This window comes from Dipteris shenzhenensis, chromosome 15 (assembly GCF_047967505.1).
Source record: "Dipteris shenzhenensis isolate YYH24624 ecotype China chromosome 15, Dip_SZ_1.0, whole genome shotgun sequence".
NCBI classification, from domain to species: Eukaryota; Viridiplantae; Streptophyta; class Polypodiopsida; order Gleicheniales; family Dipteridaceae; genus Dipteris; species Dipteris shenzhenensis.
In genome coordinates, this window is record NC_141610.1 from 14,780,588 (window position 1) to 14,795,527 (window position 14,940).

The 14,940-nt window shown below is 44.5% G+C and overlaps 1 protein-coding gene across 3 annotated transcripts; it reads right to left on the reverse strand.

Moving 5' to 3' along the window:
- Positions 1 to 280: 280 nt before the first annotated feature.
- LOC147893416 (uncharacterized) lies at positions 281 to 14,540 on the reverse strand. Of its 3 annotated transcripts, XM_087386230.1 has the most exons (10): positions 14,439 to 14,540; positions 14,048 to 14,406; positions 13,846 to 13,923; positions 13,706 to 13,755; positions 13,551 to 13,614; positions 13,407 to 13,462; positions 1,364 to 1,444; positions 1,069 to 1,146; positions 734 to 913; positions 284 to 592 (listed from the first exon to the last, which is right to left on the reverse strand). In XM_087386230.1, the coding sequence occupies exons 2-9, from the start codon at positions 14,352 to 14,354 to the stop codon at positions 755 to 757; spliced, it is 873 nt and encodes a 290-aa protein (XP_087242356.1). In that variant the 5' UTR covers positions 14,355 to 14,406; positions 14,439 to 14,540; the 3' UTR covers positions 284 to 592; positions 734 to 754. The 3 variants fall into 3 exon arrangements, with proteins under 3 accessions (XP_087242357.1, XP_087242356.1, XP_087242355.1); XM_087386229.1 differs by having other exon boundaries at positions 14,048 to 14,540; XM_087386231.1 differs by lacking the exon at positions 13,846 to 13,923 and having other exon boundaries at positions 281 to 592; positions 14,048 to 14,540.
- Positions 14,541 to 14,940: the final 400 nt, after the last annotated feature.

Below are 14,940 nucleotides of genomic sequence, written 5' to 3' on the forward strand. Positions count from 1 at the left end.
TGTGCATTTCAATAACCTTTTCCCCCTTTGTTATTCATATTGCCTTGCCCATGAAAGGTCCGTCCATGTAATATATCACAGCCTTTTTGACATGAATTTTTTGTGTGTTGTATACCCTCCAAAAAAAGCTTTTGCCTTCGATCTTAAATCAAATCTAAACCAGCCAACATGTAAAGAGCATAACAATTCAACCAACTTGGCAAGAGTTTAGAAGGATTAAGCAACAAATCATTTTGCAAAAACAACAATGTGTAAATATTCCTATGGCATCCTTCTTTCGTAAGCACAACCACGAGAGAATAATACATGCAAAAATGTTTGCACAAATGGGACCTATGGTCATGCACATCGTCATTTCTCATTTGCAGACTCATATACATATTAAGATACAACAAGGCGTGTCAACATCCAAGAGGTGATACTTCCTGTCATTTCCTACAAAATATGGTACTTCACATACCTTGTCTTTGCCAATCCAGTGAATAATGTAAAATCCATACAACATGCGAAGTTGAGCTTCAAATGGTGCATACGGACAACCATTTCAACGTTTGAAGTGTATACACCCCCAGACCTCTGCTTCAGCATACCCCTACAAAAAAAGAGCACGGAACCATAACCATCTGCGAAGTTAACAGTTAAAGAGCATATTTGTATTGATATTGAAACTCCAACATTTATAAGATGCTTTCCCTAATCAAACTGTAGTAAAACACCGGTCAAACTGTGCTACCTCATGGTGTTCCCAAATAATTCAGTCATTGGATAAGACATCACGCAGCCTTTTCAAAAATGCTTCCTCCTGTCCTTCTCCCTTTTTGGATATCAGGCCTTGCCAAATTTCACCCTGAAGATATAAAGCATCTGCTCCCGCAATTTTCATTTCTAAAGCTTCCTCCTCAGACTTGATGCCCTGTATATAAAGCATTTTAAAATTTTAACACTTCTGACCTGCAACTGCAAAACAAAACGTTTTTTCTGGCAAAAACTTAAATTTCTTGACTGCATCCTTTTAAGAAATTTGTCGATACAACTATTTCAGGACTGATTTGGGCATGCATACATTACCACGATGGTGTAGACCCCAAACGGCATCTGTCCAAGAAGGGACTTTGCTATATCTTGTCGGAGACCTGGCAGGGATAACTGCAATGAAAGCAAAACAAAGCATTGAACTTCTCGAGCATTAATGCACCAAACACCACTGCAATGAGTCAAATAAGACGTTTTTCAACAAGGAAAGTCTCTGAGACATCGAAGGATAAACCATAGTTTGATAATCTCTTTTAATGTCCATTTCCCAGAGTGGATATTAACTGAAGAATCAGGCAAATGTTAAAAACCTTGCTTTCACAATATTTACCGAAAGCCCCACTGAAAGATTGATTCCATAAAGGCTGATGCCCAGATTTGACACTGCTTCCAATTCTTCGAGGTTGACAATCTGTTCAAAAATTGATGATCAACAGCTCCTTTTATGACATTTATGATAAATACGAGCACACTCCATAAGACTAGCACACATTTGGTCTCAAAAAAAAGAGAATCATCAAAAAACAAACCTCAAAATGAAAAATGAGAGAGAGAGAGAGAGAGAGAGAGAGAGAGGATGCATCATCTCATGATCCTTGGGAAACACATCTAGACTTATTTGCCCTTGTATTTAACCTGCATTGGGGCAGCACTTTGCAAAGGGATAGAATAGGGGGTGTAACCCCTATCTATGTTGGGAAGGGAAGTCCCCCACCCTAGCCAACAAGAGAACTAGTTTTTATGTGCCTCTCAAGTCAGACTCGAGGTTAGCAACCTACACAAATTATACAGACGAGTGAGGAGTGAACGCAGAGGGTGGAATTGCAACCCCTCCCCATACTGGCTGACGACGGGACCAACCTAGAGCCAACACGGGTCCACCACATGACCGACATTCCATGTACCACCCTTACTGCCCCAGCCCAAGTTTTACCTGGTCAGACCAATCTAGGGGTGACAGACAGCTGACTTCTAGCCGACCTGGAGACAGCCTAAAGTCCTACCATGAAATGGTGGGCACATGGGCATTTCAGTCATGTGCCCTATGTGGACTTTTGTCCTTGGAACAGCTATGTTCCCTTGGATCCTGTCCTGACATGATCAGATCACTACAGGGTCCTTACAGATCATTGGCTTCTCCTTATATGGGATCCATACAGATTGAGCAACTAAGGACTGACCTAATACCCAAGGTAGGAGCATTGATATCCAACTCCCCTCAATGTCCAATATTTGGACTAAGGTGTTATGATGCTAAGAAGTTGGTGTAGGTACTCCTGACTGAGTGCACTGGTGAAGATATCCACTGTGCTTTCCTTGGCTAGACCAATCAATAAGGCTGTTCCTTCGCTAGACAATAAATAAGACCGATGTCTTTCGCATGTCCTCTGGATCTTCTCTCAAAAAACTGCAGACTCACATCAATGTGCTTTGTCAAGCATGAAACACGGGTTCTCCATAATGGCTATGCAACTCTGGTGACAAGATGGTCAGATGATCCTGAGAAGAACCCATGCCATCCAAGATCAATCTCAATCAAACTGCCTCATGTGTCAAAATGCAAGCAGCTCACACTGAACTCTGTCAATGAAAGCACGACTGTTGGACCTTGGTTGTGCCTGGGCTGAGCCAAGAAACACAACGCCTCTAATCATTGAGCAGCAACATAGTGTAGACACCTTACGGTATTGTTCTCTGCATAATCTTAATGACAGTAACCGTTGACAGTAGCTCCTGTTCCATATTTGATGCCATTATGTTGTATGCTTCTGATGTAGCTCAGTGCCCAATACTAGCCTTCCAGTGACTCTCGCTGTGCTGAGTAAGCCCCATAGCAACATAATGTAGACCTTACGGTATTGTTCTCTGCATAATCTTAATGAGAGTAACCGTCGACAGTAGCTCCTGTTCCATATTTGATGCCATTATGTTGTATGCTTCTGATGTAGCTCAGTGCCCAATAGTAGCCTTTGACTCTCGCTGCACTGAGCCAGCCCATAGCAAAATAATGATGTATTGGGTACTAGACAAATAGAAGAGGCTCCCAACCCGCCCCCAATAGTGAATGATGTCTTTCAACGCACCCTATCCTCCTTAAATAATTTTGCATTTGACCTCAAAGGACTGGAAGATGGTTTGCATGGGGAGCTCAAGCAGGAGGAGACCTCTTGGTGCCTCTGCTTACCTGTCGGTGGAGAGAAAAATCATACTTCTGCTGCTTGGCTTGGACATCTTGGATGTTCATTTTTGCCAATTGCAAAAGATTCTCCATCCTTTCCAAGTCATCTCATGTTTGCTGATTTTTCACAGCCATGTCTGAAATTGTAGAAGGCATCCTTACTTTGCATCCATGCATTGCTTAAAACGGGCTCATCCCAATAGGTAAAAAGTTGGCTATTATTGTAGCAAAATTTAGCAAGTCAAAGGCATTTATCACAAGACCTCTGAATGTCATGGCAGAAGTGCCTCGGGTATTCCTCCACCCATCTGTTCACCCTCACAGACTAGCCATCAGTCTCAAGATGGTATGCTGTGCTGAAAGAAAGTATGGTGTAAATAATTCCTGTTAAAAGAGACCCATAAATTTCACATCCCCGCTAAGAATCTCGTAAGGAAATCCATGATGCTTGAAGACATGATCAATGAACTGCCAAGCAATCCAAGATACTGAATATTGTGTCTTGGTGAGGATAAAATGGTTTTGTTTCAAGGAACTGTCAAACATCACATAGACGTTATCCCACCCTCTATCTGAAGAAGGCAGCTTAGTGATTAAGTATGTAGCTATGCATGTCCATTGGCCTTCTGGAATGGGTAATGGCTGCAACGACCCACCTGCAAGTTTGCTATCCAATTTATTTTGTTGGCATGGCAAGCACTCAGTAACATATTCCACCACCTCTCTCCAAACACCCTCCCAAGAGAAACTCTACTTTATCATTTCATACATCTTTGTGATGCATGTATGTCCTGCGTAAGGGACAAATGCAGCTCCCAGAACACCGACATTCTGTAGTGCGATTCTAGAGCCAACTAAATTCTGTCCCAGAACCACAACAAGCCATTGTGCATTTAAAAATTCAGGATGATCTTGACATGACAGATCCTGCATGCCTAAAAATAAGGTTTCTGCCCTCAAATCTGCATATACTCCTCTTGAATGCCATCTATCCAATCCTCGTAAATAGTGGAGACAACAGGCAATGTGCAAGCCCACATTCTCGACAAGGTATCTACAACCGCCTTTTCTTTTCCTTTCCTGTATTCAATGTTGACGTCATATGACTGCAATGAAGCCAACTACCTCCTTTGCTTGCCTAACAAGTTGGGCTACGTGCGAAAGTATATAACTGTCCTGTGATCTTTGATCTTGCTACAATACAAGTAGTGACATCACTCTTCCAAAGTATGTAGGATTACCAATATCTCTGGTCATAAACATCGTAAGTGAGCTCTCTGCCATCGAATTTTCTGCTTCTAAAGCTATCACCCCATGCTCTTGCCTTAAAACAGGCCCCAATCCTTTGCCACTTGCACCTGCCTCCACAATAATGACTGAAAAAGCAGGGCATACAACAGAAGGGCATGACATAATGCAAATTTCATATCTTCAAAACTGGCCTGCCCACAAGAAAGCATCTTTCTTCAGATGATCTATAGGAGGTGTTGCCCTTTTGGAAAAATGACAAATGAAATGCTTGCAGGAGGCGGCAAGGTCCAAAAGCCTCTCAATTACATTTTACCTTAGAAGGGTCCACTCAAATCCCATTCAGGCCCACAATGTGCACGAGCTATTCAACCTCTTCTCCCACAACAACGCAATTGCTGGCCTTAGCATAGAGCTGATGCAGCCTCAAAATTTCAAGCACCTCTTTGACAAGTACAATGTGCTCCTGTTTGCTTTTGCTATTAATGAGGATGTCATCAAAATAGCACTGGCTGCAATATTCTGTTCATCAGTGCCTGAAAGGTGACCGGTTATTAGCCAATCCGAATGGCGTCACTCTGAACTAAAGGACCCTTTCCATGCAGAAGGTTGTCTTGTGCTCATCACCCTCCTTATAAAATGCCTACTGGCATCCTAACCTCAAATCCATCTTGATAATTCATTGGGGGGGGGGGGAATCTATCTTGATAAAGAACTGGCACCCTTGAGTTCATCCAACAAATCATCAATCCTAGGGAATATAAAACCTGTTTTTAATAGTGGCCTTGTTCAGCTCTCTATAATCAATGCATATGCAGTACAAACCATCTTTCCTTTTCACAAGAAGTACAATGATGGCATTCAGATTAACACTTGACTCCCCAAGATGTTTCATCCAATCATATCCTAGAACAATGTCAACGGGATCCATATCCAAGGCAAAGACCTCCTGCAAAATCATGGTTATTGGAATCATGTATTGTCCATTGGAAACCAACTCTTAACCCATGATAAATCTTTGTGACTACCAGCCTAGCTTGCTGCTGCAAGGTCTTGGCGGTGATGAAATCCATTAGCATGGGAAAAGTCCGGTCACTAATATCACCTCTTAATCAGAGTGTCTCAACACTCCTTGTACTTATCAATGCATCAAGGGATATTGAGTACCATATTGGCTGAGTCCCAAATACTGCTCCTCATCCATAGGAGCATTTCTGTCACGGGGACGTGAAGTTATGAACCGTGACTAACTTTGGCTTAGGGGGCTAGCTTAGGGGAAGCGACACTTCCCAGAAGTCCCAAGGTGCACACACTAGGCCTACTTGCTAAAAGTTAGGCCCAAGGAAACCAATGTTTCATTGGTTAGAAGGGGTTAGGATTTTCATGTGAGGGGCAAACCAATGTTTCATTGGTTTGCAAGGGTTAGAGCATTAATGAGGGGGCCACATGGCAGCCCCTCATGCACACCTACCCTCTTCCTCTCCTTCCAAGGCAAAAAGGCGAGATTTTGGACGTTGGTTTTCTCTCTCTTCTTTCACGCATCCCAAGGTGAAGAGGGCACGCCGTATGAAGTCCAAGGAGGGCTTGACTCCTTGCATTTCTGGCCTGCACGCATCTCGAGGCAGTCTGTACGGCTCTACGGACTGCAAGAACTGCATTTAAGGTGTTCGTACCAGCTGTACGGTGCTTTCAACGCTGCTGTACAGATTGCTAGCCTGCTGTACGGAGAGAACTTTTGATTGGCATGTGAGCCAAGGTGGCTGAATTGCATCAATTGCTGGCTGTACGGAAGAGATACGCACCCCAAGGCTAATTGTACGGAGCATTCATCGCTGCTGTACGGGCTGTTTCACGAATCCCAAGGCAGGTTGTACTGACGTTAATCTACTGGCTGTACGGTCGCTAATTTGCTTCTGCTGCACGGATTCCAAAGACTGCTGTACGGACGTTTATTTCCTGTTGTACGGCCCCTTTCCCTTGCTGTACGGCCTGCTCATCTTCTCTTTCCTGCCCGTGATCCTCTTGCTCTTTCTCTCTCTCTCTCTCTCTCTGATTCCAGCTTGTAATCCCTCTCTTCCTTCCCCTCTCCTAGCTGCCTGTTACTCCAGCTAGCCTCAACACTGGATGTGTCGCTTCTGGAGGTGTTTCCGAGCTGGATTGAAGTCTGTTGAAGCTGGTTTGGGTTCTCTAGTCGCTATCCCTTTCATGTGATTGCATTTGGTGATTTTTGAAAGCTTGTTGTTGCTCCATCTGTTGTTTGGAGCTTCCTCTGGATCTTACAGGCTTAAGCAAACACTCAGTTACAGAGGGTGTGCCCGGGAGAGTGCCCGAGGGGCAGTGTATTGCATTTGGAATCCTTGAGGCTGCTTGAGCATTTCGGGAAGTGTCTGGATGCCTTGTCAGTAACAGTTGGTTACAGTCTTCGTGAAATGCTTGGATACCTTTACAATTGGTCATGGACAAATGGTGAATGCCTTAGCTTTGCCTTGGCACTTGGGTGCTAGTGTGTGCACTAGGATGGAATGCAGGTTATAGCCAAGGTTTTGGCTTGGACAGCGGAATTGCCCGTGGGGCAGAGCACAAGGGAGAGCCCTTGTTGTATGTACCAATTTCATTCCTATAGAAATAAATAAATATCGGAAGGGGCGCCAAGTGTTTGGGGCCAGTGTGGTGTCTTGTACTTTGTTTCATTGAGCAGGGGCACTCTAGCCTCCATCCATTTATTTCTCAAATTGTTTTCTAAGTGGTGTTGTTTAAGTTAAGTGGTTGGAAATGATGCAATGAGGCTGTGAATAATGAATATGCAATGCAAGTTATGGTCTACTGCCCTTTAGGAAACGGAAGGCTAGTTACAGTGGAACCATTGCCAGGATATCACCATCTCCCTACAGAGGTGAGCCCTGGGAGTGTTGGGTGAAGAAAGCCCCATTGCATTTTTGTTACAGCCATATCATCAACAACAATCATTGCCAGGATATCACCATCTCCCTACAGAGGTGAGCCCTGGGAGTGTTGGGTGAAGAAAGCCCCATTGCATTTTTGTTACAGCCATATCATCAACAATCATGTTGCACCGCGAGAGATCACTGACTATCTCCGAGCAGGAAGCAGACAGCTTTGAGAAGGAGCACAACATCAGTGAGGGTGAAGAAGAGCAAAATGATGAGGGACAGCATGTTTCTCCTGAGCATGCCACTAAGGATTCGCAAGACGAGTTAGATGAGGTACAGGAGCTTGATCCCAATGCCCTTTTTCAGTTATGAATGCAAAGTGCAGTGGGAGCCCTATCACAGCTGCAACAGACTTTCATGGAGATTATGCAAGCTTCTCCTGGTAGTAATGCTCCCCCTAGAAGCAAAAAGACAGCTGAGAAGAAGCAGACAAAGCATAAGAAGACTCAGAGGCGTGTATCTTTCAGTGGACAGCCACCAGAGATGCCTACAGTCACCCCAGTGGTAGGTAATGTCAATACTTTTCATTCAGTTAATCAAGGACAGCAAGTCCTCCCTCAGCCCATGAAGCATCCAGGATATTTTGGCGGAGGATCAGTTTTTCAGTCAATGGTGGGACAGCCCACCGAAGGGCTTAGTATGCCTGGTACATACTCGGGTAGTTTCCAGCCAGGAATGCAAAATTTGCAGCAGCATATGGAGGGTGGAATACCCCCTGCAAATGCCAATATGATGTATGGAAACATAGGAATGCAGCCCGGTATGCAGACAGGGATGCCAGGAATGATAAGCAACACTTGGAGTATGCCACAGATGCAGGGAGTGGGACCTGGAATGCCAAACCCCACCATGGGTACGGCTGGAATGGCTCAAAATGCGGGAGCAATGACGCCCCCACCGTTTTTACAGGCCCCCGTTCTTGACAATCTCACCCCTAAAGGCAAATTGAAAGATTATAAGGAGGGAGGGGCAGCTATGAAGTTTGAAACCTTCAATGGGATGCAGGACAGATTGAAGGCTCTGACATTTGTGCAACAGTTTGATGCTGCCTATTCCGGTGGTCATTTCACAGAGTCTTCCAAGGTACGAAAGGCAGCCACCTTCTTGAAGGGTAACGCACTGCAATGGTGGACCAATTTGCTTTTGCAGGGTAAAACCCCTAACACTTGGATTGAGTTCAAGCAAGTTTTCTCATCTGCTTGGCTCACCACCACTTTTGAAGTGGATATAATGACAGCATGGCATAAGCTGGATGCCGCAAACTGTAAGAATCTTGAAGAGTATAACAAAAAGTTCTAGGAGGCCTTATTGCCAGTCAGCTCGTATAGGACCGTATCATTGTCTGAGCAGGTGGAAAAGTATTGTTGTGGGCTGCCAAAGGAGCTTCGTGACTATTGCACCAAGACAAAGGTCTCTAACATATCTCGACTGATTGAGAATGCTACTACAGCCTATTCTCTCATGCAAGGGATGACTCCAGGATTCAAAGGTAAGCAGCAGGATGACTCTTTCACGAAAAGGAAATTTGTCAAGACAACCAAAGTCAAGTTTGATGTGGACCAGTGACCTAATAGTAAGCCCAGTACCAGAGAGAGATTGTCTCCTGAGGAATGGCAAGCCCTATTTGAAGCTGGAAAGTGTTTCCTTTGCAAAGAAGAGGGCCATCAGGCCAAAGATTGCCCCAATTGTAAACGGAAACAACCTATGGGAGCACAAGAAGCGACAAAGGACAGCCACGCGCGCTAGGAGATTTGTTTTCCTTTGGTAAAAAGCAGTAATATTGGTATGAATAATTGTAACAGCCAGAAATTGGAGTCTCCTCTTTCTAGGCTGCTTTGTTATTTCAGGATGTTTATTCCCTGCTAGCTTTGCATAGTAATTTGCAGGATGGTTCTTCCCTGCTAGTTTTGTTGATTTTTGTATCAATCGGAAGATGGAGAGTCTCCTCTTCTAAGCTGAATGGTAAATTGCAGAATAAGTAGTCCTTGTTACTGTTGGATTGCTCTTGTTGCCCGGCATTGCTAGAGCAGCACATCCATGTATCACATGCCCGTTTTGGATGCTCTTGTTGCCCGGCATGGCTCGAGCAGTAAATCCATTTAGTACATGCTGGTTGGCTTTTGATTTGAACCATGAGACAAGGATCCAAGTCTAGCATAGATCGGCTGAACCGATTCAGCTTGCGGTGATGCAAGTCTGAAAGGATTTCGAGTACCGCGATCTATGTTCCTAGGATCCATTATTGTGCTCTGTGTGTGGTTCAAGTTATTGGAGGCGAGTGAACTAGCAGATTTCACTCAGAGTGGTGTAGTCCACTCAGTTGTTGTGCTTTGAGCTGACTTCGGTTGTAACTCCTTCAGACTCAGCAGAGCATAGGTCTGGAGCATTGCCTGATGCTCAAGAGGGGGTAGTTCCTCCACCCCCTTGTCAACAGACAAGCTCACGGTATCTAGAAGTCGCTTGGTGACACTGTATGTCTCACCTGAGGTATTGTTTGCTAACAATACATCTGCTACGGGACTTCTATGATGAGTGTACTAGTCACTCCACATGGATGATGCATTGATATATGGATGGACTCGCGCGCTCTCCTAGACCATATCATCATTGCTCGTTGTTTATGTTTATAGCAGCAAACTTGATAGTTTGCTGTTTCAAGAGCAGGGTATGTCACGGGGACGTGAAGTTATGAACCGTGACTAACTTTGGTTTAGGGGGCTAGCCCAGGGGAAGCGACACTTCCCAGAAGTCTCTAGGTGCACACACTAGGCCTACTTGCTAGAGGCAAGGCAAGGTTTAGAGGGGTCTTAAAGTTAGGCCCACCGAAACCAATGTTTCATTGGTTAGAAGGGGTTAGGATTTTCATGTGAGGGGCAAACCAATGTTTCATTGGTTTGCAAGGGTTAGAGCATTAATGAGGGGGCCACGTGGCAGCCCTTCATGCACACCTACCCTCTTCCTCTCCTTCCAAGGCAAAAAGGCGAGATTTTGGACGTTGGTTTTCTCTCTTCTTTCACGCATCCCAAGGTGAAGAGGGCACGCCGTACGAAGTCCAAGGAAGGCTTGACTCCTTGCATTTCTGGCCTGCACGCATCTCGAAGCAGGCCATACGGCTGTACAGACTGCAAGGACTGCATTTAAGGTGTCCGTACCAGCTGTACGGTGCTTTCAGCGCTGCTGTACAGCTTACTAGCCTGCTGTACGGAGAGAACTTTTGATTGGCATGTGAGCCAAGGTGGCTGAATTGCATCAATTGCTGGCTGTACGGAAGAGATATGCACCCCAAGGCTAATTGTACGGAGCATTCATCGCTGCTGTATGGGCTGTTTCACGAATCCCAAGGCAGGTTGTACTAACGTTAATCTACTGGCTGTACGGTCGCTAATTTGCTGCTGCTGCACGGATTCCAAAGACTGCTATACGGACGTTTATTTCCTGTTGTACGGCCCCTTTCCCTTGCTGTACGGCCTGCTCATCTTCTCTTTCCTGCCCGTGATCCTCTTGCTCTTTCTCTCTCTCTCTCTGATTCCAGCTTGTAATCCCTCTCTTCCTTCCCCTCTCCTAGCTGCCTGTTACTCCAGCTAGCCTCAACACTGGATGTGTCGCTTCTGGAGGTGTTTCGGAGCTGGATTGAAGTCTGTTGAAGCTGGTTTGGGTTCTCTGGTCGCAATCCCTTTCATGTGATTGCATTTGGTGATTTTTGGAAGCTTGTTGTTGCTCCATCTGTTGTTTGGAGCTTCCTCTGGACCTTACAGGCTTAAGTAGACACTCAGTTACAGAGGGTGTGCCTGGGAGAGTGCCCGAGGGGCAGTGTATTGCATTTGGAATCCTTAGGCTGCTTGAGCATTTCGGGAAGTGTCTGGATGCCTTGTCAGTAACAGTTGGTTACAGTCTTTGTGAAATGCTTGGATACCTTTACAATTGGTCATGGACAAATGGTGAATGCCTTAGCTTTGCCTTGGCACTTGGGTGCTAGTGTGTGCACTAGGATGGAATGCAGGTTTTGGCTTGGACAGTGGAATTGCTCGTGGGCAAGAGCACAAGGGAGAGCCCTTGCTGTATGTACCAATTTCGTTCCTAAAGAAATAAATAAATACCGGAAGGGGTGCCAAGTGTTTGGGGCCAGTGTGGTGTCTTGTACTTGGTTTCATTGAGCAAGGGCACTCTAGCCTCCATCCATTTGTTTCTCAAATTGTTTTCTAAGTGGTGTTGTTTAAGTTAAGTGGTTGGAAATGATGCAATGAGGCTGTGAATAATGAATATGCAATGCAAGTTATGGTCTACTGCCCTTTAGGAAACTGAAGGCCGGTTACAATTTCCATCCACATCATTCTGTGCATGGTATGGTGTAGCAATGTGGTGTTCAACAAAGGAGCTCTGGAAGTCTGGTGCGGAATACCCACATTGTACTGAAACCCGTGTGTGTGCTATGCATGCCTTCCATGCCGTGTAGTACCACCTGGGTCAAAAGGAAACTAAAAGCCATCTCCAACTCCAGTTTTTGGAGTTTTCCCTGCACCATTTATCTCCATGTGGCTTTTTGGGTTTGCCCTACATCGTCTACTCCATCAATCTCCATGTGGACCATGTCCAGAATCTTAGGAGCATCCAGCAACTCATCATCAGAAAACTACATGATCATGCTAAGTTTGGCAATCCCATCATTTCTCATTTTGCAGACTTCCTGTGTTCAGGAGTCCATTTCTCACCACAACTTAAGTTTGCCATTGTCCTATTGTCCTTTGCAACAAATTTTTTGCCTTGGCCACCCCCCAATCTACATGCATCATTCTTTTTAAAGCTCACATAATGGTGGAAGAACATCTCATCCCGAATGTCCTCAAACAGAGCAAGATAGGATAGGTCAGCATGTCCATCAATGGCAGACTGGACACATTGCCCTTCTGAAATGCCGAACCTCCCATTTGATGCACGAGTTATGTCTGGTTGTAAGCGCTCACTTGCGGTAAGATAGGCATGAACTCCATATTTTACCATCCTGCCAAATGCATCTTGATGCATATATTGTGAACCAAAAACAGGCAAGAGAGGACTATAGGGGGAACATAGAAAGAAAGAAAGAAAGTCTATTAATGTCCACGGGAGACCAAGAGGTCTATGCGACAACCAAAAGACCATCTAGTACATCTGCTTAGGGAGGGCGCATGGAGCTCCCAAGGAGTGCAAAAAGGAAATCCGATTATTTATAGTACCTACATAATACTCTGAAAAACTTAATCAGCCATACATTAGTTTAAGACCGAGAGTCTTTTGGTTTGGATTTAGACTCTTTGATGATTGCTATTCCTTCACGGTATACTGCCCATCTTCCATCCTTCCTAGCAGTCTTAATCTTGGCTAATTCTGTTGCCTTATTCTTCAATTGAGCTAGTGTGAGTTCCTCAAATATCCATATCTTGGTCCCTTCCAATTTGTAAGATGTCAGAGAAGCTTGATTTCAGCATAATGATAGCATGTCCACCAGAGTGCTGCATATTAGTTGCTCCATCATCATCATCATCATCATCATCATCGCTTCTGAGAGAGAGAGAGAGAGAGAGAGAGAGAGAGACGTAGCGAGAACATGCGATACGTCACATGCATCCTCAACTAGAAGATGTGGCATGCTTAGATAGGGTTGTGCGAAGTGGGCATACCTACCTGGCTCTGACTCTTCCCACTCCCAAGAGAGGTGTGCTTAGTACAGTCCCACTCTGCACAACTTGATTGACACGATTCCAATAAGCCATAGGCAGGCACGTATACAAACTGCATTGAGCTGACATCATAGCTCATAGACATTTCAACCTTTCCTCACCTTAACGGCATGTCTCTCAGCTAACTTTTTGGCCTTTTGTGGACGTTAATACATTTGTATCCTTTCTGCTAGTAAACAAGAGGAGAGTAAAGAGAAAAAACTGCACGGTCGAAGAATTGCGAGGACACTAAACAAAGGCTTGCAAATTGCACAGGTTTAGAAGAGCAAGAGTAATCACCTCGACAATAGGATCCAAACCCACAGACAACGCATAACTTGATAGCCCAGGTAAGCCTGCAAGTTACATCAAACAATGGCTATAAGCTGTGTGAATCTATATCTCGGCCAATTAACTACCAGATGACAAGAACCTTTATCTAACCTCTCTTAAGTATTGCATAAACTGTTGTGACAGCAGCAGCCCCTGCCTCCCTTGTCTCTGCAACCTGCGCAACTAGCAAAGGATTTGGTTATAAGTGTTCATCTGTCATTAAGTTTAAAGTTCAAAAGAAGGTCAGCATAGTGATGTTGGTAAACCTGCACTGGGTGGAGGATCCAATCAGCCCTTATGACGGGAACGTTCAAATCTGCATGTAATGTACATTTGATTTGAGTCCCACGTAGCTTTACTACTAAATTCTCTTGAGCGCGGAAGTTTAAAAAATACTCTATATTACTTTTGCAAACGGCCAAAAGATCGGCAATGCCGTCCGGAGAACTCTCTTCATCTGTGCGTACAGCAATAGCATCCGCACCTGTGAAAGGAGCGTGTCAGTAGACACTGGCTCTCGAATGCATCGTCTTCATTCAGGGTTTCAAAAAGAAAAAACGAACGCAAGGCACTCATAACGTTTAGTCGTCCTCAATTTATGGACATACCCCATTGTATATAATTTTTGCACCTTGTTGCCAGAATCTCGGGAGCTTCAGCTGGAGAAGAACGAGCGACTTCGGCGATGAGGACGATGTTCTTTCTCTGCACAAGCACGCGGAGGAGAGGGTATGGAGCTAGCAAAGGGGGGACGGAAGTCAATCTGGTTTGCAACTGCTGAGGGTTGATGGAACTAAGCTGAGATTCAAGGATACGTTTCTTGTTTTGTAGAATGGATTGGAGTCTGCGAGGAGGCTTAGAGCTGCTGTTGAGCTCTCCTGTAGGCATATTCATCATTGTTCTCACCATGGCCATCGCCAGATCATGAAGGAACTCGATGGTGCGGCCTCAATTTCCACTACACTACCTTCCTCCTTGCAAATATCATCTGCAGACCACACTCTCTTGAGTGTCTTTTACCCTCTCTCAATGGCTCCTCTACATGAGCTTGTAAAGAGTTAGTTACCTACGGGGACAAGCAAGCCCCCGTGGAAAACTAGCATCGACACATCATTCTTAAACTTCTTGCGTGCTCGTCGTAACTTGTGATTCTAGTACACTCACAATATAAACTGTGACACAGAACCCTGTAATAATAGCTCTCGAAATACACTAAATTTTAGTAGAGTGTTAAATATGTTACCCTTGAATCTAAGGCCTTGTGTTTTTATTGCTTATCTTTATAATTGACTATATAAATTGATATCCTATGACGCTTAGTGGGTCGTGTATTAAACTCTAAAAGTCCATAAATATTTATCCTCTCATATCTTAATGTGCCTTTTGAAGAAGGTGAACAAAGAATGTCAACTTTATATCTTGTGTGCAATTGGATACACATATACATGTTAAAACAAGAGGTAGCGTACATTAAATAGGATCTAAGGAAAAGAAGAAGTAT